Here is a 22909-nt window from a genome sequence, read left to right as displayed (position 1 = left end):
GCTCATCTCTGCTAGAGCAAGTCTCAGCATGGTATTCTTTTTCTAAGAGTGCTGAGCAGTTTGAAATCTCTTTCTAGGCAAGTTACAGGGCTAGATGTAGCCTCAGTATGAGCAGGGGATGTACATCAACTTATTCCCCATGCAAGAGGACAAATAATGAGGTTTTGCCATGCATGAATCATGTGTATATTCAGATCCAGATAATGAGAGGCATATGTCCTTAGAGCCACCCCTTCTCTGAGGGAACCCACACAGCATCAAGGAAGAAAAACTCACAGTGCAGTACAGAGCAAAAGAGGCCTTGGCTATTGGTTTCTGGGAATCTTACTTTATTTTTGGTACCAAACAGTGGGCCTGTTAGAAGATCTGACCTAAGGATCATCTTCCCCCAGAGTTCTCCAGCACAACTCAGATTGCCTCAAAAGGAAAAACTAAGAGGAAGGCTCTGGAAGTATTGAGGAGGCTGGTCCTGACAGCAGTTTGGCATGTTTCTTCCTTCTAATTCAGCTGAAACTTCTCCAAAGGATCAGAAAGGGAGCAGAGGAGGAGAGGGAAAGTGAGGACTCAGGAGTCTCTGGGCTCTAACTACTTGTCATCACCCACACAGCCAAGGAGCTGAATAGCCATTTAGCTGCACTCTTCTGCACAGAGCTATGGCTCACTGCAACATGCTTTGTATTACTGTACCAGGGAGACAGCCCCTTCCATAAAGCTGGATAAGAACTGAATTAAACACATTTGTGTTTCTAAAAAAATTACAACATAACATTTCAACAGTTGTGATTAATTGATATTTAAAATAGAGAGGAAAAATAAAGCCACGATACATTACTCACCCCTCGGCACTTCTGCTGGGACCGTATCCGTAAGGATAATATTTACACAAGGAAAATTAAACAAAACCACAACCAAAAACCAAACAACAACTGCTCTCAGACACACAGTTACCTGGGGCCCTTGTTCAGTTCTGGCATCAAAGGGGTCTCCAACCAGTCTCTTCTTGGCAAACTCCACGCTGCGCTTGACGAACTCAGGGTAGATCTGCTCCTCCACAAAGACGCGGGAGGCAGCTGTGCAGCACTGCCCCTGGTTGAAGAACACGCCTTGGTGGGCACATTCCACTGCCAAGTCCACTGCGAGATGACCCAGAAGGGAAAAGCATTACCACACGCACAGTTCCAGCATTCCAGTGTTTCCAGACTTGTTTTTTAGCTTTCTCTTTGGAAAACCTCCTTTAAAAATGCTGACAATGGTCCACACCCATTGAAGGCACTCACAGGGCCTCACTGCCCCCAAACCAGATTTTTTGTTGTATCCACCCCCCTTCCTGCCTTTTGTCTTGAGGTCTAGTTTGCCATAGATCCCGATACTTTCTCCCACAAGGACTCACTGAAGGCAGTGACCAGTTTTTCTTGCTGTGGAAATACAAATGTGGATTCCTTGATACCATGCATTGGTTCTTAAAGGCAAGTTTCAGTCCTGATTGTTCGGAAAGCAGCATGCCAGCTTTGGCCAGATCCTTGCAATGCTCACTATCAGCAGCTGCCTCTGACTTTCAACCTGTGCTGTGCAGGACTGGAGAGGATTTTCCAACCATTTTGGTGGTCCCAGGTTACACATATCTCCTAGTAGTACTCAGTCACATAATAAAATCACAATGAAACACACAACATGAGCCCTGCAGACCACCAGGACAGAGGTGAAGGCTGGATTAGATCAGGTTCTACAAAATTCCCCTGACACAGGAATCCCTGCAGAGAGGCTGCTTTGCAGAAAACTGCTTTCCCTGGTGCTTGGCTCAGGCTCTGCAGCACTGTCAACCAAAGAGAAAGCCCACAAACAGCAAACACACAAGTGTAAGATTTACCTGCAACTGCAGCCATCCCCAGGGAGGGCAACATGGGCCATAGGAATGATCCCCATGCTGGGGAAGAGCTCTAGGAATGCAGAACTATATCCTGCCTTTGGACAGAGGTTTCCTCCAGCCTTTGGGGTGGAAACATCAGCCCTGTGAGCTGCCAGAGGACAGCAGAGACACACAAACCCCACCACCCTCAAGCATCTTACAGCAAATACACCCAGCTGCCCATACTCACAGTCTGCATCTGCACACACAATGCAGGGGTTTTTCCCTCCCAGCTCTAATGTCACCCTTTTGAGGTTGCTTTTAGAAGCAGCTTCTTTGATCAGTTTTCCAACCTGTATCAGTGAGACACAAAGATGACATGAGTTGTTTCCCCTAAAAATCTCAAGTGTGATTCCAACAACGGTGGAAGAGCCTGGATGGCAGCTGAAACAGGGAGAATACTCTGAAATGGTTTGAGTTTCCTACTGCTGTTTCCTACCAGCCCCAGAATTAAGGTTTGAGTTAGGCAGGTCTGAAAGGACAGGCTATGTGGGAGAGCTATAGCTGTATCCTGAAGGGAAGGATTTACTCTGCTTTCAGAACTTAGTAATCTAACGTTGTTAGAAACAGTATGAATTAAAACTATTTAGGACCTTTAGTTGTTAGGGCAGGTTAATTTCTTAAGTGCAATGTAATATTTGAATTTACTCATATTATAATTGTTTTCTTGTATTTTACCTTTGCACATGGAAACCTTACCTTTATTTCTTGCCCTGGAGTGGAACAGTGAGCAAGGAAAGCATGGGGCAACTGGCTGGCAATTACAGGTCTGCCTTTCGCATGGTTTGCCCTTTTAACTTGAGCATGACTCCTGAACTTAGGAGAGATCATCTCTAGTCACTCAGAGCTTAGGCCTAGAGACAGCAGGAATAAGTGCATCCTAGCTTTGCAAGAGGCATTACCACAGGCTGGCTGGCCAAAGAGGAGCAAGTTAATAACCTAAGAGAAGAGATCTATATGGGAAAATTCTTGTAGAGTTTAAGATCAGTATTTCCAAGCTGGCACTGAGCCCAAGCTGGGGCTTAATAACTAAGTCAAAATATATTTTGAATTAGCTTCACTTCCTGGCTCAGAAACAGTAGCATTGTGCTGCAAATACTGCAGAGATGCAGCTGAACTCACAGATGGGTGGAGGGGGAAGAAAACACTTTAAATTACACATGCATTAGCAAAGGTTCTGTCTCCCTTGGTGTTTCCTGCACACCCATGGATTAGGAGACAAGCACAGTGTCTACAGGAGTTTTTTGCCTACAGGCTCCAGCAGCTGAGATTTTCCTTCTGCCACTAATCCACTGGATACTCCTTTTTCATTAAAAACCCAAACAGACACATGTGGGCTGGATGAGTCTATAAGCTCTATTGTTTTCACTCAGCTAAAGTCTCATCTGGGCTAAAAGTTTCTGATCTAGGACTTGAAGAGAAGCATGTAACTGAGTAAACTGAGATTAGACCAACTATCAAGAGAGTAAAAGCTCACTGTGAACTTGTACTTTATTGCATTCTGTTTGTTCCCTTGTTCCCTATACAGAAACAGAGGCTTAGCATACCTTTTCCTATGGGATAGGCACAGCAGTTAGGATGTACACAAAGCCACTAGATGGTAGTGTTGGTAAATGCTGCAGCTTTTGAGTGTTTGGAATTACCTTTACAGACCAAGAACACCTTTCAAGGTAATTTGTCATCATTATACATTCACATCACACTCTGCAATTACAAGGGCAGACATAAGAATGGATGAATTCAGCAAATGTTCAACAAGAATAGTGTTCCTCAAAGAAATAAGAAACTGAATTTGCCTGACTGATTTGAAGCTGCCCCCACTGGTGTGATCATTTCCATTCTTTGGACACTGCCTCTATTCTGAAGGTGCAGATCTACTGCAAGAAATATATAAAGCAGTCAGAGGAAAAATGTTCACTTTTCTAAGCAAGCTGTTGTTTGAGAATTTTCAGCAGTGATTACTGCAGTCAGATTTGTTTGCATGTCTCAGCTGTGCTCAATTCCATGGTCTTGGCCAAGCCATGTGCACTTTTCCCACATAGGTATGGAAGAGGATGGCTGTAGGTGATTGATAGTGCAGAGGTCTCACTGCCACCCCTCTCATAAACAAGTCAGACACATCTATTTACAGGGAAAAAAAGCTAAATGGAAGGTGCTTTACTGTGCAGGTCTCAGAATGAAGCTCAAATGTTAATCCCCTCCACGTCAGCAGAGAAGACCGTGGGCACGAGGCCATGTTTTTATTTAAGTCCTAGTTCCTCAGAGGTAACTAAAGCCCAGGAAGAATTGTTCAGGGCTCTGACTGACATGTTTTCCAGTTGCAGGGCAGGACTGGCAGGCAAACATGCCCAGAAGCTCCATCAGATCAATGACATGATGTTAAGTCACTGCCAGCCTGCCCTGTAGACTGTCTTGCCTTATGTCAGAGCACCTTTTACTTACAGAAATGCGGTGGTTTGGCAAAACCCAGCTTTCAGAGATGGGGGGTTATTAAAAGCACAAGGAAATGAATTAGACAAATATCAAATACTTCTCAGAAATCCTATCACAGGGAATGTGATGGAAAAACTGCTGGTTATACAGAAATCGCTGACATTTCATAGGTCCAGTCTTGTATGGATAACAGTTTATTAGAGAATGCAAAGAGGAACAGCAGGTGTCTATGAGAAATCCATCACCTACCTTGGTTGATCCAGTAAAAGCAATTTTATCAATGCTGTCATGGGTAGAAATTGCAGCTCCAGCTGTGGGGCCATAGCCAGGCACAATGTTCACCACACCTGGAGGGAAACCCACCTGAAACAGAGGTTAAAAACAGCTATGTAGAGAATTTGAGAGCACAGCTCATTTCTCAGGAAGGCTGAATTAGTTGTACTATCCTCCTCTGAGCTCTTACCAGATACATCCATGTTTTCCAGGCTTTCTAGTGACATGGCAGCAGGCTACCAGCTGGAGTAGATGTGGGTGAAACTAACAGCCATGCTTAGGAAATGCCAAGTTTCAGTAAGAATTCTTGGAGAAGTCCCAGTTTCAAGTCAAAAGAGAGTGAGTCTTTCGGCCAAACTTGGCCCCCAGCTACTGCAGTGCAGCTGCAGCCAAGGGGTAAATGAATGAAAGTTTGTTTTGAACAAAGGTTGACATTTGTGGTTCTTCAGGGACCAGAGGGATTAAGAAGTCAGTAAAACCTCACTAGATGATGGGGCTAATAAAACAGGAGTACAAAAGCAGATGGTAACAAGACTTATGCAAGTTTCCACCACATTTACTACCTAGATTAGCCAACTAGTAATTTTGCCAAAACAGACAAATGGCAAAACTTCAGGTGAAATTCTAGTGCAAGGAGAACTGAGGGACTTACTGGTTTGGTTTTACTTCCTGAAACAGGAGTTTCAAGGATTACTGCTCTTCTACGTTAGCCTTCCCCTACTACTGATAGCACAAGGTTGTTTTCCTTGCAATTTCTAATGATGGAATTGCAGAATGTAACACATTTGCTTCATTTCCTATGAATTTTTAATACAAAATCTCAATAAATGGCATTTCTTTTTAATAGAGAAAAAAAGGAAGCTTTTGTTCATGTACTGTCTTGCAAAAAAATTATCCTCATAAGACTTTTTTCCCCCCGTTTTTCCTTTTCATAAATTGGAAGGGCAGTCTCATTTCTCCTGTGGATGTGACAATGACAAAAGTGCATTTAATGGAGTTTGCATCTTAGCTAATGAGTTTTCAAGCAAATACTGCATGTCAGATTGTGCAAGTAATGGTGTTTGGAGTCAGCAGCAAAGCCACAAAGAAGCAAAAAATTGGTTCAGAACACCCTGAGCCAAAAAGTTTTGTTCTGTTTTTCAGCAAAAATGAAAGCCAAAATATTTTGGTTGGCCAAAAATTATTTCATTGAATGTGACACATAGCTTTGTGCGTGTGGTAACATCTTCTGCATCCTTTTAAAGATGAAAACCAAAAAAGTTTAACTTATTTTTCTGAAAAACTGCAAAGAATTTAGCTAATTTTGGGTGGAGAAAGGAGCATCTTCAAATAAAATTATTCTGCTCTAATTACACTTGTGCCCTGAATGACAACTGTGAGAAGCAGCAAGCTTAGCATTTCAGCTGAAAAAAATTAATTTTACCAGAATTGAATGGGTTTTTTGGGGGGGAATGCTATGCCTGTGTTTGGGGAGGTGCATGTCAGAGTCAAAAAAAGCAGTGGTGCATGACAACTGCACCCTGTACTCACTCACCTTGTGTAATCTTATTAAGCCAAGTAAGTAACTGTAGGAGATACTTAACTGGTATTATTTTTCCACTTCCTTTCCTGATGGAAGAGCCCTAAGTGTCAATTATCAACATATCCTTCTATCTCCTCCCAGGCTAAGCCAAGAAAGGACAAAATCATCATTTGACTGAGCCTAACAAACAGACTTCCAGCTGAGAGGCAAAAGCCCATCTACAACTCTCTTAGTTTTCCTCAGTCAGTCACATCCATAGCTACAGGAAGCCGATGTACTGGAGCAGTGCTGGAAGGTTCTGTGCACCTCCCACCCCCTCTGTGCAATTAACAGATCTGTTGGCACACAAGATCCTACCTGACAAGCCCTAAACCAGTGTTTTAAATCCCAACTTATCATCTTGCCTTTATTTCAGTTGACTTTACAGGCCAGACACAGCTAAATTTTTCTATGAACCACAGAAATGATGAGGAATTGTTTCCCAGGGCACTCTGTCTTGGTTGAATTATCCCGCTTAAAAACAACAAACACGACTCTGCTGTCTAATCACACTCTTTTTTGTCCCATTGTCTAATAAAACTGAGCTGTTGTCTTTCCCTCATTATGGAGAGGGGAAGACAAGGCAGAGGAATAAAACCATCATTTTTTCTCTCTGCAGCTTCCTGCAAAAGGAGAAAAATGCACAGGTTTTGTGATGTTTGCCACCTCCCAGCCAGTCAAAAAGGCCTTTGTAAAAAAAGACTGAAGACGGAGGTTGTTCTCACTTTCCTTTGTGAGGCTTTAATATCTTTAAAACCTAAAAATCTGGACAGCCAATTCAAAATACAACCTTCCTTATGACCTTAAGAGAACAGAACCTCGATGGGCTGTTTGGATTTCCTCACCTCCTTGATCAGAGAGCCAATGTAGAGAGACGTGAGTGGAGTTTGTTCAGCTGGCTTAATGACCAGAGTGTTTCCACAGCACAGCGCTGGTGCCATCTTCCAAACCAGCATCAGCAGGGGGAAGTTCCACTGCAAGAACACAAGTCACTGGTCAGATCAGCCTGGCACAGTCACCTACTCACTTCCATGCAGCCTTTTCCCAGCTCGGGGAGGAAAGGAACTGGGAGGAAAGCCACAAAGAGAAGCGTCTGTTTATAATACTGTGTTTGCTTGGACTAAGGAATATGACTTCCTTGATTTCCCCCTGAGATCCCTAATACTGCTGGCAGTCCTCACGCTAATCCTGTACGTTGGACAACCTTCTGCATGATGTGACCTCATTCTTTAAAGGAGTTTGATCACATTTTGTGTAGGATTTTGGCTGTTCACAGAAACTGTGTTGGAGGCAGTTTCCTGATGCATTCTGTACAGCATCTGTATGTGGGGAATTACAGAGTGCAACTTCTCATTGAAAAAAACCCTGATTTTTCCTCTATTAAGCACTGGCTGAGTAGTTAGGAATTATATAATATCATTCAATTCCAGTTTTATAACTAGGAAACTGCAGTGAGTTGTTCAGGCATGGAAATCTAGGGGAGATCTTATACTCCCTTCATATTGTAGATTGTTCCTTTCCAATTAGTTTTCTAATTTGGAATAAGGAACAGTCCACATCAGTTTTCTCTGTGCTAATCTCTTTCATGGTCATGTGTATTTGTGGATCTTGGAGTCTAAGCAAGAAGTGGAAAATCTAGCTCACACTGAATCTCAGAAAGGTCATTTGGCAGCAGAAAGGATTTCTTCATTAAAAATAATTAATGCTGCTTCAGGGATGATGGAAGTAGGCCAACAGCAAGGGGACTTCTTGTCAAGACTCAAGCCAAGGGCCTTCAGCTATCAACAAAGAAGCCAAGTATGTCAGGAATCCACAAATTCACACTTACAAATAAATTAGCAGTGTAGCTTTTGAGCCATGAGTTCTATTCTTACCCTGAGACAAAGCAGAATTTAGTCTCAAGTGTTATTCTTCAACTTGCTTCAGCCTTTTTCCCAGACCTGTTCCATTTCAGTGATCTTCTGCAGTAGCCACATCCCATAATTTGCCCGTTTGTCTTTTTCTCCTAAGTTTTCTTGGAGGCCTGACTGTGCAGCTTGAGCCATTTACACCTACACTACTTCTCTACACTTTCACAGCATGAAATAGCTCCATTAGGAGCTTTCTGCTGCCGAGTGGCTGGTGAAAGTAACAGTAAAGGACTCCAAGGCTGCCTCATGATATCACCTTGGGACAAAAATCAGTCATATGCTGCTCTTCCTAAGAACTTCTCTTGCTAAGAACATTGCTTTAAATATAGTCAAGCCATAGGAAAATGGGAGGACTGTTAATTGCTATAGGGAAACATACCCAGAACAGTGACAGAATCTTTTTCAATCAAGTAGGAATATACAAACCCACAGGCTGTTGGTGTTACTGAGATCGAACTGGGAAAAAAATTGGAGATTTGTTCTGAGTAAACTGAAGACAGATGTGGTTTTGTTGACCCCAATCATTCTTTATACAAACACAGTGTTGAACTTCAGTCAAATTTGGTTCTGTACTTTCTGTTGTATTTATTGCTGGCCTAGGGTCAACCTGAGATCTTACAAGTCCCACTGTGTCCCCTACAGTGGCCTTCCAAAGCATCCTACATGTAGGCTTTTAAAAGGATAGTTTCTGAAGCACTGCTGAGTGCCAGAGGTGGCTGAGTGTGACAGGAAATACCTTTTAACTGGTGATCAGTGTGAGGAACCTGAGATTTTGATCTTAAGTCATAAATTCTGCTCAGCAGCAGTCACATTGCTTTCTCAGCCAGAAAAGCTGCAAAGTCACCACGACAAATGTTTCATAACCTCCCACTTTGCCTCACTCTGACACTGCCAAATAGACCATGTCCCCTTACCAGCAGGGGTAAAAATGCAGTCCTGTGGAAGGAAAAAGCAGAATTTCCCCAGACATCTTTGGGATCTGGTCCAGACCTGGTATTCCCAGGGTGCAGCAAATCCAGTGTCTCACATGCATTTCTTTCAGTCTTTAACCTTATCTCAAAAGTCAAAATTCTCCATTAACTCTATTGATCCAAGTACCATATAATCATAGAACATCCTGAGTTGGAAGGGATTCACTAGGATCATCAGATTCCAACTCCTGGACCTGCACAGGACAGCTCCAAGACTCTCACCACAGGTCTGAGAGCATTGCCCAAACACTTATTGAGCTCTGGCAGTCTTGGTGCTGTACCCAAACAGAGAATCTGTTGGGTACAGCAATCTGTTCTGAGGCACCATTTGCCTCAGAAATTGTAGGATACCACATTTCAAAGCATTTTACAACCAGACAGGAACAAACTCTGTCTCCCATGAGCTGTAAAGTCTTCCTGGCTGTCTGTTGAAACAGAGCAAGCAACACATGCTAACACTGGAGGCATTCCAAGAACTAGCCATACTGTGCCCTCAGCAGAGAATGAGACCTCAAGGAAAAGAAAACTCTATTCATTGAGATTTAATCCCAGAAAGCTCAGACAACAGCCAGATGTAATTAATTGATAATGGATATGATTTAAAACTCAAAACTACGCAACAGCACATGGCAGCAAAAAGCCAGCACTCATAATGCTGAGATGGTTGTCCCAGCAGTGTGAGAGTCAGAGCTCTGACTGGTCTCTGGTGACTGGTGTCAGCCTCAGAGAGCAACAGAGCATCTGATTAGGAGACCCACCCTTCCACTGCAGAGCATTCTGTTGCCAAGAGCAATTGGCATGGGGGTAAAACACGAAACTACATCAGGCCACTGAGATGGGAGTTCCCTGCAGAACAGCTGTGCTTAACCAGGCAGCAAATGGTTGCAGGGTAGGATGGAGTGCACATGGAATTTCCAGTTCTATGGGAGATGCAGGGCACCAGCACTGTCACTTACTGGGGTTATGGCTCCACAGACACCCATCGGCTCGTGCCGGGTGAAACAGACAAAATTTTCATCTGCAAGACGAGAGTAAAAGGGAACAAAACAGTCAAAATCCTCACTTTTACAGGAAGTGTGTAAGACAACTGCACACTAACAAGTTGGGGACAGAACTAAATTAATGTTAGACAGAGAACACTGTGTTCATCCTGACTCGTGTCTTTGGGACATCCCAGGTGGATGAATATCTGAGTGCGGGTCTTGTGCCAGCTTGAAAGCCAAGCACCACTCATGGTCACAGTGCAATATTTGAAAACCAGGGTTCAGTTCTTTCTGCACACTCCCTGTGTTGAGGCTGAGGGGAGGATAACTCTTTATCACACTAAAGAGCAAACATAAGTTTCATTCAGATTGTGTCCTACTAAAAAAAACAAAGCACTTTTCTCCCTGAAGGAGAGAGTTTTAAAACCCATTTTCTACAGGAATCGTGTTCAGTGTAACAGGAATTGTACTTCTGCTAGGAAAACACAAAAAAATGAAACTTGAACTGAAGTAATACCATTCATCTTAAAATACTGCTGCTACTATTTCAAAAAGATAGCAGGAAGAACATTTGCCTTTCAAATTCATTCTTGCTGAACACCTAGTTTCATTATGAAGATCTGACAGAGAACAAGAACATTTCTAATGATGGGTTCTGGAAGTGATCTCAATCAGGACAAACAAGCAGTGTCCAGGCAAGCAAAGCTTTACACCACTCTGAATGAGGGTGACAAATCTCAGTTTATATGATTGACATGGCTGCCTTTGCTGTCTGCACAAACTGAACTAGCTCAGCCCTCCAGAGCCTTTCCTCTGGTGACTAATTTCTGTCTGCAGTGCCTGTCCTTTGCACAGCCTTCGTGATCACCCACACGCAGGGACAAAAGAGGCTGAATTTGAAAATACTCTGTATTGCCCATTGTGCCACAGCGACATCCATTCTGTTAACTTGGTCTCTCCAAAACCATATTTGAACTTCTATACCTGGACCAAAGTGTTCTCTCTGTGTGACTGTTCTGACCAAAGGTTTCTCTGTTAAAAAAGCAGAGCCCACCCATTATTTTCCAGAAATCTCTCCAGGCCCTGACAAAGCCCTCTCAACAGGTTAAATATTGAAACGTCTGCTTAAAATGCATCCTGAGATAGAAAGAAAGTGCAGGCCATTTTTGCAGGTTTTCAGAAGCCAGCCTTTCCATGTATCTCCCTCCCCTTCAAGCCTGATCACATCTCAGCTCTGAAACTGGGTCTGAGGGTACTCACCCACTGGAATAGTTCTGCCTTGAATTTTATCAGCCCATCCAGCATAATATCGGAGTGTTTTTATACAGCCTTCCAGGTCAATGAAATAAGCCTGCAGAAAAGGTTTTCCTGTGTCCATTGTTTCCAGAGTCTGAAAAAAACCAAGTTGCATGCACTGTCAGACAAGGCAATGTTTTGGGGGGTTTTTTTCCCTTAAAAAAGAGCTTTTGAAGAACCCTCTTCTCAGCTTTATTTTGCCTTGTTCTGAAGACATGGAATGTTCTTCCCTCCTCTTATATTTAGAGAATGAGCTTGTTAATACAAATAAGGCAGAAGGGAAAGCAGACACAGTAACTCTGGTGTGTACAGGAGTAGCTTTGTTCAGGGGCTGTGATGAAAGAGCACCTTCCAGAAGTCTCCAGAAGGTGAGTGTGGGTGGAAGACAGGGCTCGGGTCTGGGGCACTGGTCAGAAACAATGTGAGTGTCATGACTTCACCCTAATTGACTTTCCAACACAGATGTTCTGGAGTCCAGATGGTGTCACTAAAATCAGTCAGAGCTACTTTCCCTTAATTCAGGGGGGGAAAAAAAAAAAAAAAAAATCTTATTTCCTGCTTCATAACCCTAAACCCAACCTCTGAGAAGCCTCTTTTGTCCAATGATAAACATACTTTTTACAGAGTTCTGGTAAAGTAACCTTTGGGCTCAGATCTGTGCTGAGCCCAGGGCGCAGCAGAAGTTGCTCCACTGAAGCTGCACTGGTGCTGATCAGCTCTAAACAAAGTCCAGGCTGAGCCTGTGTCCTTCACACTCCAGGAACAGAATGCTCAGGGAATGCTTTGTTCTCCACTCAGGTCATTAAATGGGATATTGGTGCAAATGGCCAGCACATCCATAAAGGAAGTACTATCCCTTGGTAGATTGAAACATCTTTGTTTACACATGAAGTCATACCCTGTCATCCTCCACAGACATTAGGGTCCAAACAGCACTCGAACAGACATTCCCCTTGGAATGGCTAGGATTGTTATCCACTGAATGTCTGCTGAAACAACTGATTTTTATAGGTCATTGCTTAGCACTCAGCCAAGGCAGCCAGGGCTGGTTTTCTGCAGTGCAAACAGCAATGCCAAACAAGCCCTCCCAGACCAGAAGGACAGCAGAAAGCTTGAAGTGAGTGTTCCTGTTCAGGGCAAAGGAGGGTGCTCTAAAGTCACATCAAAAAGTGAGCAAAAATAAACAGGGTTTATTCACACATGGATATATATATTTTATTTTCTTCCCTCTTATTTGCTGGCCAGAACTGTCTTCAGAACTGAATGTTTTGGTTTTGCCCTGCTGAAAGAGAAAGCTGTCATGTGGTTGAGAGACAATGTGTTGGAGAAAGAGACCCAGCTCAAAATAGCCACACAGGCACAGGCTCCTGAGCACATCCCATGGATGTCAATTCCTACTGACCTCAGCAGGACACTGGCTCAGGTACCTGCATATCTGACAGCATGGAATATCATAAATGCCATTCTCTGAAGATAAAAGTGCAGTATTGAACTGGAGAGTGCTCAGATCCAAGCACTTAGGTGTGGATGGACAGCAGCCCTAAGCTGAGGATGTTTGGGTGCCATTTGGAAAGGAGTACAAGGCCTGCAGAGTCCAAAGGCTTCTACCAACTGAGCACATTTTAGCTCAGGTTCTTATCCCTTTTTTCTCCACCAGCAGGACTCCTCCAGGACAGGATCACAGAATCATTAACAATAGTTTTTCAGTGCAGAAGTCCAAGTTAACACAGCTTCACAGCTATAAAGAGACTTTCCTGAGCCAGTACATTCAATATGGAAAGAAACAGTTCCAACTTACGCACATTTTAAACTTTGGATGATAATCCTTCTCTGGCTGGATCTCTTTCCAGGCCCTAATTTTAAGGGTAGGAATTTGCACAGAAGTCCAAACCCACCTGCATTTTTGTAATAAAGAATGAGTCAGCTGTGATGGTTTGGTGTGCTTTGGTTGTTTTGGTGTGTTTTGGTTTTTTTTAAAAAGGATCTAGGAGACAGCTGTAAACATCAATGATTGTTAAAACTAAAAATAAAAAATATTACTTTGAAAATTTATGTATTAATATCTTTAATCACTTCAATAAATACCTAAAGTTATGCCAAAATCAACTATATAGAAGAACTGAGAGCCTTCTAAGACACCTAAAATCCTCCAGAAAGAAGAACAAAGTCATGACTGCTATATGGACTCTTCTGCCCTTCATGAAAGGAGAGAAAAGAAAAATATCAGGTAGATACGGATACACCAGAGTTATGAGCCAACTGTTGCTGGCTTATCACTGCTCCCAGTACTTACTGCCAGGATGACTCTGTCCCGTTCAAGAAGATCAGCCAGTTTGTGCAGGAGTCGTCCTCTGCTTGGGGCATCCATCTGTCTCCATAGAGACCCCCTCTGGAATGCTGCCTTCGCTGCCTCCACTGCATTATCCACATCAGGCTACAGAGCAAAAGAAAACCTCAGGTTACAAGGAAGGAGCAGGACAATGCCACAGAAACTCCCCCAGGCTGCTTCCTAGTTGATGTTCGTGGTAGCCAAAGCCAAGCTGTCCAACAAAACCACTTTCATTTTACTCCTGGATTTCAATCCAAGCCGGGAATATGTTTTAGGTTTGGCCTGGGCTCATAAACAACCTTGAGGTCTGAATACCAATAGGGTCTTTCAAGGGCAATTTAATGTAACTGACTTGTTTATAAAATAATCCAGAATCATGTTCCTGCCAATACAGGATGTGACACTGAGGGAGGATGAAGAAGCATGACAGGCCACTGGCCTACATGAATTAGCCTCCTCTAAACAAGTGTGGGCAGGAAAATCCCCCATGAGACCAAGATTTTATCCAGGGAAATAATTACAGCTCAGATCCCACCATCCAGTTCCCCTGGAGCCCATGCCAAGGCAGTTAACACACTAAAAATCTCCCTTAGATCCTAGAACACATTTCCAGAACATTTCTACCAGATGGGAAAGGTTTTGTTATTCAGTGCTGTGACAAAGACATTTCTCCTACACACGCTTACAGCCATTCTCCTTTCACCTCCCCAACAGCTTTACCACCCTCTGGACCAAATCCAACTCTGTTTAACCAAGTTACTAACCAGATGGGGAACAAATTCCCTCTCTTCCCACACCATCACCCCCAGAGCTTCCTGCACTTGCTCTGGCCATGGTATGCCCTGGACTCCTCCCTTTACCTCACATATATTGATTTAAAAAGTGAAGCCAAGGGCATCTTCCCAATCCAGTGGAATCAATGGGAACACTGCCACAAACATCCACGAGGCCAAGGCTGTACCTCAAGCATTGATAAAGCTTTGGACAGACTCCTGCTGTATGTAAGGTCTGGCACAGCCCAAGCCTCACTTCAGCTGATGGAGAACTTGCACCTCACTGCACTATATGGCTCAAAAGGGTGGGAGAGGAGGGAGGGTGTCAGACCTTGATCATTCCTCCCAGCACTTCACCAGTTGCTGTCATCTATATCCTATCTCAAGTCTTGTCTGGATACAATTAGGAAATAAGCCTCTGCATTGATCCAACAAGGTCTGGCCACTCTCCCCTCACAGGGGGGATGTGTGGTGCTCAATCAAGAAAAAATGTTGTAGGGAGACATGTTGCCTCCTTAAAAAGTTCACGGTCAAAACTGCAAGTCATCACCCAAGGCAATGGCACCTTACATTAAATTTGGCTCCTTTCCTCTACAAGGAGATCACACAGCTTTGAAACAGTCTGACCTACACTGTCAGGAAAAGAAATCCACCCTTTTGGAAGCACATAGATGGGAAGTCATTGGAGGAAACTTGTGCTGTCACAGGATGGCTCTGGTCCAGCAAGCGATGCTGGTGAGGCAGAGGTGTCCAGAGCCACTGAGCACAGACAGGCAGGTCTTGCCTGGGGCCCATCACCCACAGGCACAACAGGCCTTTGAATGGCTCACTCTGCTGGAGTTCATCTGGATTCAGACTGGCACATCACAAAAGCCAGAAGGCACCACCAGCCACTGCACACTTATATACTCCCCATCCTGCCTGCTGGAATGAAGACTTAAGCTGAAAGAAGGCAATATTTATGTATGTGACAGAGCAGGCAAAGGAACATAAGTGTGTCAGGTTTAAACAAGTCTTCTCTAGCAGCAATTAATTTGGTCTGCAGCCAGGCTGGGAGCATTGATGTGCAGGCAACTGGGTCTGCAGTGGCACAATGCCCTCGGTACTGAGGGTCTTCCCTCTACCCTGGCACTCAGGACAGGGGGTGAGATGGCTGCATAGGCAGAGGATTTCAGTGCATGCCCAGATCTTCCCTGGTCTCTGAAAATGGGAGCACATGAGCCCTGCTGCAGCTCCTGTAGAGACAAGAATGAAGACAACCACATTTCTCAGACATTCTGGGTACAAATAGTGGCTCAGAGCCTGCAGTCAACTGTCACACAAGCAAACAGGCTTTCCCTAACAGCCTCAGGGTAGCACCACCAAGTGATATCCTGAGAGCCTTTCTGCACAGCCTCAATAGGCTTGAAAGACCAGCAAAAACAAGGAAATTCTTCAGAAAGGCTAAAATGCCGTTCTTAATCCATCCTGTTATGACTAGGCATTAGAGGAGTCTGAAAGACATGTTCATTGCAGGCATGTTGCAATAGGTAGGCACAAGGCGTGACAAAGTGATTTCTAACTGTCAAGGTGCCAGGAACACCCTGTGGTGCACAAAACCACAGGAGGAGGAGATCCACGCATCCTGGTGCGCCACTCAGATCTATAACAGATTTACTGGCATTACATAAAAAGCTCAACTAAGAATATTAAGACTGCAAAGTCTCTACAGTGTTGGGAAATGTCTGCAAACCTTCATACCCACCTGGGATGTTTGAGTTATAATACAACCCCCAGTTACACAATCACATACCTTCCCCCCTGAACAAACTGAACACTGTCCTTTGTTCTAAGCTGCCTCATCCATCTTCCTCCTCTACCTCAGGTCCTGCTCATCACTGCTCCTTTTATCTCTCCTGTCTTCTTTTCCTCTCTCCTGCCCTGGCAGCATGCTGCAGAGCACGGTGAAGACCATCATCCCACTGGCTCTGTGAGTGGGGAAAACACCTGCAAAAAAGCCTTGCTCTGCTTCAATCTCAAGGTGCCCCAGAGTGCTCCAGTGAGGAGATGTGCCAAGAATGGAGCACACCCACTGGAAACCATCTGTCTTCAATTCAACTACTGACTTCAAAAAGACTCCACTGTGCACATCTTTGGAAAGGCACTTTTCTGACATAGGGCACAAGCATGTCACAGTTCCTCAGTCAGAAGAGGTTCCCTGACCTGCTCTCCTGCAAACAGTCCACACATTGAATTGCTTTAACTTCCAAACTCAAGTTCTAAACAGCTACAAACAGCATCATAACAGCCAAAAATGTCCAAATGTCCAAATGTCCAAAATAATATTGAGGACACTGCAAGTCTGCTGTGGTCTTACCTTAGCTTGCCACTACAATCTGAAGGGGACAGGCTGACTGTGAACAAATCCCTCTCACAACCCTTCAAAGATCTACACAAGAGTGAACTGTTTAGAAATGATCATGACAGAGACTTGACAGTCACAGCTGTGGACCTGCTACCCACGCTCTGTGGCAACTGAGCTGGGCACTCCTTTGAGGAAGGAGCACTTTTCCCCTGCCCTTGATAGATGTCAGCAAGCTGCTAGAAGGAAAAAGCCTGTCTTCAAGTGCTAGCACCAGGACAGCACCAGAGTTACTCCTTTTCCATTATCAACCTGGCAAACAGTTGGACACTAAGCTTTTATTTGTGAGGTAAAAAGCCTCCCAGCATCCAGTGGAAACAGTCACCATTTTATTTTCAAGGCTTCTTTTTCCACACAGACTTTTCTTTATCCCTCAACTGTCCCATCAAGGACAATTCCGTAACTAAAGAACGGACAACAAAACCTTTGCTTCTAGGCTTATAAAGCATTGGCCAAGTTTCAGCATCAGACTAAACTGTCATCACTTAGATATCGGATGCCAAATTTCCACCCCTCACGTGCAGCCTAAGCAAAACACTCTGCGTGGCCAGGGAGGGGCAGGTTTCTGTTCAGGGCTTGGGAAGGGGAGTTCTGCTCCCAGCCTGGTGTGAAGCCAGAGCCAAACCTGGCAGAGCACAGCTGAAGCCAGAGCCAGTAGCAGGAACTGCCACCCCTGCAGTGGCACTGGCCAGCACAGCAAGTACAGTGGCACATGGGGACAAGGCACTGGAAAGCACCACCAAACACAACTCACCAACTCCTGTGGTGACTCCAGCAGACTGGAGTTACAGCCCCAAGAGGGGATGAACCAGAGCAAGGGAAGCCTCAGGGACCTCAGTTTTCCAGAAGAGAGTGAGACATGGCCAAGTGTCACCAGAAGGCAAACAGCTACTTTGGGACAGTTGTTACCCACGACTGTTTTAATTAATCCAGATCCAGGTCTAATCCCCACTCAGTTTCTTGGAAAAACCTACTTAGAGCAAAAAATTGTTTTAAAAGGTGTGATGTATAGGAGTAGAAGAGGCTTTCAGCACCCAAAGCACAGCTAGCTTACATTCTTGGCTGCAATTTCCACTAAGAAGTCAGTCACCTGTACTGAGTATCCAGGGGGAGAGGGCTCCACTGACTGGAAGTTTACAGCAACTCTCCTGCAAGCTAGAAGCTGAATTCAGACAGGGACAAATATCAAGGAGGCAAACTGCAAAACTGGCCTGTTAGTTCTGTATAAAAATTTTCTTTAGCCAACATTAGAAGCAGGCACAAACTGCTCATGTAATACTCTGTAGCTGCTTGAGGAGACACTTAGCTCAGGGAACAATAACATCATGGTTTCTGCCTATCAAAATACAGTTGCATCAGAGCTTCAATTCCACTGTTTACATGCCACTGCAATTAAACACAGTTGTGTCTTACCCAGTCAGGATAAAGAAATTACACATAATGTTTGGTTCTGCCTCAATGCGTAATTGCCCCATGGATGCACAGATCCCCAGTGACAATAAGTCTTGGAGGCTGCCTCACAAGCATTGGACAAGCTTAAATACCAAGAAAAAGATCTCAGTGCAAGCAGAAATGGCCATGCTGCCCATCACTTACTGCCCACAGCAAAGAGCTACCAAAGCCCTGGCACAGCACAGCAGCTGTGAATCAGCTTCCCATGACTTCCTGTGCAAAGCCAGATCTTGGCCCAGCTCTTTTCCATAGGTCAGACCAGCTGGCCCATACACAATGAGCTGCTTTGGACAAAAAAAAGTGTCATATGTGATTGTTCCTTACCTCACTCAAGCAGTTACATCTTGGGTTACTCTACAGCACACCAGGGCCAGACAGGGACTACTAAAGTTCTTGAGATACTGGTTTGATTTTAGTGAGAGCTGCCACAACCCACAATACCAGCTGGAAAAGCAGCACCACATCTCCAGCAGCAAGAGGTCAATGTTTGCATGACTGAGCTTAAATTCCCACAAGCACTCAGGTTATTTGTTGACTGCATTTAAAAAAGGGGGAGTTTCAGTTCAGTGTCTCCAACAAGCTGCCCTACAGCTGGTGTATAAACCACCCCCAGCACAGGGCCCAAGTCCTGTCAGGGATGTGTACACACCATCACTGCTACTTCCTCAGGCTGGCTGTTTCCTTCCAGTCTATGCCACAAGAATGATGCTTAATCTCATTCCTCTGACAGTGTTCAGCAGCCAGTTCCTACCAGGGAAAGTGTCTCTGACAAGTTGGACAGGATTGATGTCACCCAGCCCATGTAATTCTTGAGCAGCACATCAAGTGTCCCAGACCTCCAGCTCAGTCTGGCCAGATGGATGTTGTTGTTAAAAGCCAGTTTTTCCTCTGTGTGCATCCCTACAAAAAGAAATCCCCAGAAAAATATCTTTTACACTGCTTGTCCAACAACACTTACCTTATCTCCTTCCTCAATGTCACAAATTTTCTCCAGCGTTGAAGGGTTGTAGGTAGGGAACTTCTTTCCACTTGTAGACTCATGCCATTCATTGTTAATAAATATCTGAAGAGATAGCAAGGGGAGTGGGATGGGCAGGAGGAAGAAAAACAACTGATAAAGAAAAAAAACCCACAAGTGCTCCTCAAAGGTCCAAAGGCTCTTCAACTTCCATCCATGGCAGAGTCGAGCATACTCAGTCTCTCTCCCAGGGCCACTGCTGGCAGTACAGAAGCATTTCTACAAGCTCTGTGCACCCAGGTAGTTTTGAGCCAGAGGAAGGCAGAGGATGGGTCCCACACAGTACAACACTGGGATTTGGCAGTGAGAAATGGGCAGTTTTTGAAATACATCCAATGGGAATAGCAAGCAGACACCAAGAGAAACTTGTATGGGTCAGGCAAAAGGAGCCCCCTGTTACGTGTCACTGTACAATTATTACTTGGCTGTTTGTGCCCTGCCCTGGGCTACCTCCACAGCTTGCTTCCCGCTCCGCCATGTCCAGAGGAGGCGGGTTCTGGCTCACTTCTACCCCTCCATGCCTTGTCACAGGCCAGATCAAGCCTCCCACGTCACTCGGAGTCATCTGTGACAAGATTTAAGTGTTTCAAAATATTGCATTTCCAGAGCAAGAACAAACAGTCCCAGCATTGCGTAACTGAAAATGCATTAGATACTGGAGTGTTGTTACTCACTGTAAACAGAGCATGAATACCTATATCCAATTAATTGATTCAGCATGCATCTTATCCACGCTGTGATCTGACTTGGCAGTGTTATATTTTATAAATATACTTTAAATAAGATTAGATGAAGTAATCTTTATTAGTAGCCTGCTAGTGGCTGTAAGCTAGTACTTTTATTTGGAAGCCATCCACATTTGCAATCTTGTTTATGAGTCTCTACACACCACCAGGAGATTAATGTTGCATCTCTTACATTTGGAATTCCCACTGCTTTGGGTCATAGTTTTCTTTCCTTAGGCAGCTTTTTTTTCCTGAAAGGACCTTTTCTTACTATTTCTGCATAAAGCAGCTGAAGTGTAATTGGCGTAGAAGCTGCACTGCTGGACCCGCCGGTTTCACACAGGCAGAGAAAAAGAAAATTTCACAAAAAATGTTGCCAAGGGAACTCACAAGAAAAGATACAATGTTAGAAATATTAACTTCAGTTTAAGACACCAGTGCTCCCAAACTACCACTGCTATCCAAGTGCTACATTTTAACATTTACACATTTTAACTTCAGTTTTTCTGTGTTTCACTAATGAAGAAAAGTCGTATTATAAATGTAGGAAATACAACAGGAACTGTAAAATTACAGTATCAGGTATATGCTCACACTAAGGTTTGCAAAGGATACTGATTTTTCCTTTGCATTCAACACTAATTCCATGGGAAAGTGATTTTCCTACCAAGTAGTAAAACACAAGAGTGACAGGATCAGACTGTTTTAAACACAGCATATACACTGGCTTCATTCTGGAAATCCATCACATATCCCAAGTCTTTGGTGCCAGGAGTTGAAATGAAATCGAATAATATATCAGCAGTTCATGCTTCATAGCCAGAATCTGAGACAAGGAATTGTGGACGGATCACTTCCATCACGTACCCATGACAAGCACTAAGCTGCTCTATAAGTAAGATCTTTGTTAAAAAATTTTTCCTCTTCCCCAGCCCCGTAACTGGTAGAACCAAAAATAAAAAATCTTCTCTAAGCAGAGGGAAGCGTTCTGTCAGCTGTAAACATCTGGTGAAACACAGAGCTTGCACAAAACCCCTCACAGTTTTATGAAAATTGACCACTGCTCATTATTTTCTCAGATGCACCAGGAGCATCAGATCAAACATCAGACTCACACTTTTAATTTACGGTGGTTTCTACTTTAAAGATACTACCTTGACTCTTTCGGCGCTCACAGTCTCTGGCAAAACTGTGGAGCATAAACTGCGTGTTTTAAAACACACACGGCTGCAGGATAAGATCCCTAAGGAGTGTTTAAAAGTGTTCACAACAATAAAAATAACAAAAACCAGAGCATTTGGATGTTTAAGAAGAACTCAAATGGCCGTGTCCATTTTGGACACAGGAAAGAGCCATTTGTGAAGCATTACGCCATTCTGCAATCAGCAGCTGCAGATCCAATTTGCTGCTAAATGACAAGTTTATCTGACAAATCAAGAGTAGATAAATTTGGGATGTTAAAAATTAATCCAGTCCAGTAATTACTCCTAATTGCTAATCTGTTTCACTACTTTGGATGCATAATTCAAATCAACACATCACCAGATAAGCTATAGCTGTTTACTCCTTCTGAGTGCAAGGGAAGGAACTTCAAATTCTGTTTTTTTAATACAAAAAGGCAAAAGTAACACACTCATTCAGCCCCTCCAGCTCTTTAAATCCAGGCATGAAGTTGAAATTATGGCAGTCAAGGCTCCACAGCAGCATAACCAGCCAGGACGCTTTCCCCACTGTGCAAGGCAGCAGGGTCAGGCTGTTGTGGAACAAAAAGCAACTTGGTGATCGCAGAGCTACAGCTGCGTTGGGAGCAGGGATTTCTGCAGCCCTGCTCAGCTCCACACGAGCCTCACCTCTGAGGGACAGAGATATCAAGCTCAGGAGCCTTTGGTTTATGTCAAAAGGTCAGGAGCAACTGTTTAAAGGGAAGCACAATGGTGAGCAGAGAGGGGAGGGTTTGTGTGGGCTCAGTGCCCGGCCCCTCATCCCGTGGGGAGGCCATGGAGTTGGGATGAAGAGTCATCAACATGAGCACCGCTCCTCTTACAGAACTACAGGACGGCTCCAGTCTCACAGAAGAGCCTTTCCACAAGGCCCAGTCCCGCCGGACACTGGACCTGCTCCAGGCTTCCTGTGCTCAGCACCACCCAGACCCACCACTGGCACCGAGCCACCTCCCCGCAGGGGAGCTGTGGGTCAAGGACGGTTGAACACAGCCCCAGCAAGCGGCTTCCTGAGGGATAAAGCCCTCCTCGTCCTGCCCAGGCTCACCCCATCCAAATCGGATTTTGCTTAGCACCAGCAGGGAGCTGGAGGCGTTCACGGGTGGGTTGGGAGGGGAAGATGGTGTCAGGCACCAGGGCGAGGAGCCCAGGGCACCTGGGGCAGTGCAACAGCTTTGGTGGGGTTATTTTATTGAAAAGGAAAAGTTAGGTTTTGGGCATTAGGATTGGGGCAAGTGTTGCTCCATTAGAAACACCACTGTCAGCTGCTTGTTCAACCTCAAACCCCCAAAAACCTACTATCTCAGACAGCAGAAGGAATAAAAGAAGCTAAGAAAAACAACACTGAGGGTGAAAATTTCGTATTGAATATAACACCTCACCGCCACCCTGACTCCACCGAGCATCGGCGACACCACGGCAAAGCCCACCCGCAGCCCAGCGCCCCACGCCTGGCGGGCTCACCTTGGTGTACTTCACCTCCAGGCTGCGCAGGGGCCGCGGCAGCGGGGGTACCTTCTTGTCGGGCTGCCCGTTCTCCACGGCGCCGTTGACGGCAGCCATAGCCCCGCCGTCGAGCCCGCGCACCTTCTACCCGCTGACAGCGCCCGCGCCGCCTTAAGAGCGCCCCGCGCGCCGCCCGCCCGCCCCCATTGGCC

General features: G+C 44.7%; 1 protein-coding gene across 1 annotated transcript in view; it reads right to left on the bottom strand.

Moving 5' to 3' along the window:
- ALDH1A3 (aldehyde dehydrogenase 1 family member A3) overlaps nt 1-22860 on the bottom strand; it is a 34176-nt gene extending 11316 nt beyond the window's left edge. The window contains exons 1-9 of the mRNA XM_042039822.1: nt 22716-22860; nt 19247-19351; nt 13627-13767; nt 11298-11427; nt 10011-10072; nt 7019-7147; nt 4589-4702; nt 2097-2199; nt 949-1133 (exon numbers count right to left, since the gene is read on the bottom strand). Of these exons, the coding sequence (XP_041895756.1) occupies nt 949-1133; nt 2097-2199; nt 4589-4702; nt 7019-7147; nt 10011-10072; nt 11298-11427; nt 13627-13767; nt 19247-19351; nt 22716-22814 (1068 nt within the window). The 5' untranslated portion in view covers nt 22815-22860. The remainder of the gene's footprint in view (nt 1-948; nt 1134-2096; nt 2200-4588; nt 4703-7018; nt 7148-10010; nt 10073-11297; nt 11428-13626; nt 13768-19246; nt 19352-22715) is intronic.
- Between the last annotated feature and the right edge of the window lie 49 nt (nt 22861-22909).

The sequence above is a fragment of the Corvus kubaryi genome, unplaced genomic scaffold, assembly GCF_017639235.1.
Source record: "Corvus kubaryi isolate FWS band 111438036 unplaced genomic scaffold, C.kubaryi_AGA036_p1.0 37394, whole genome shotgun sequence".
NCBI lineage: Eukaryota > Metazoa > Chordata > Aves > Passeriformes > Corvidae > Corvus > Corvus kubaryi.
The sequence above is the reverse complement of the archived record's forward strand: the minus strand, read 5'-3'. Positions and strand labels throughout refer to the sequence as shown.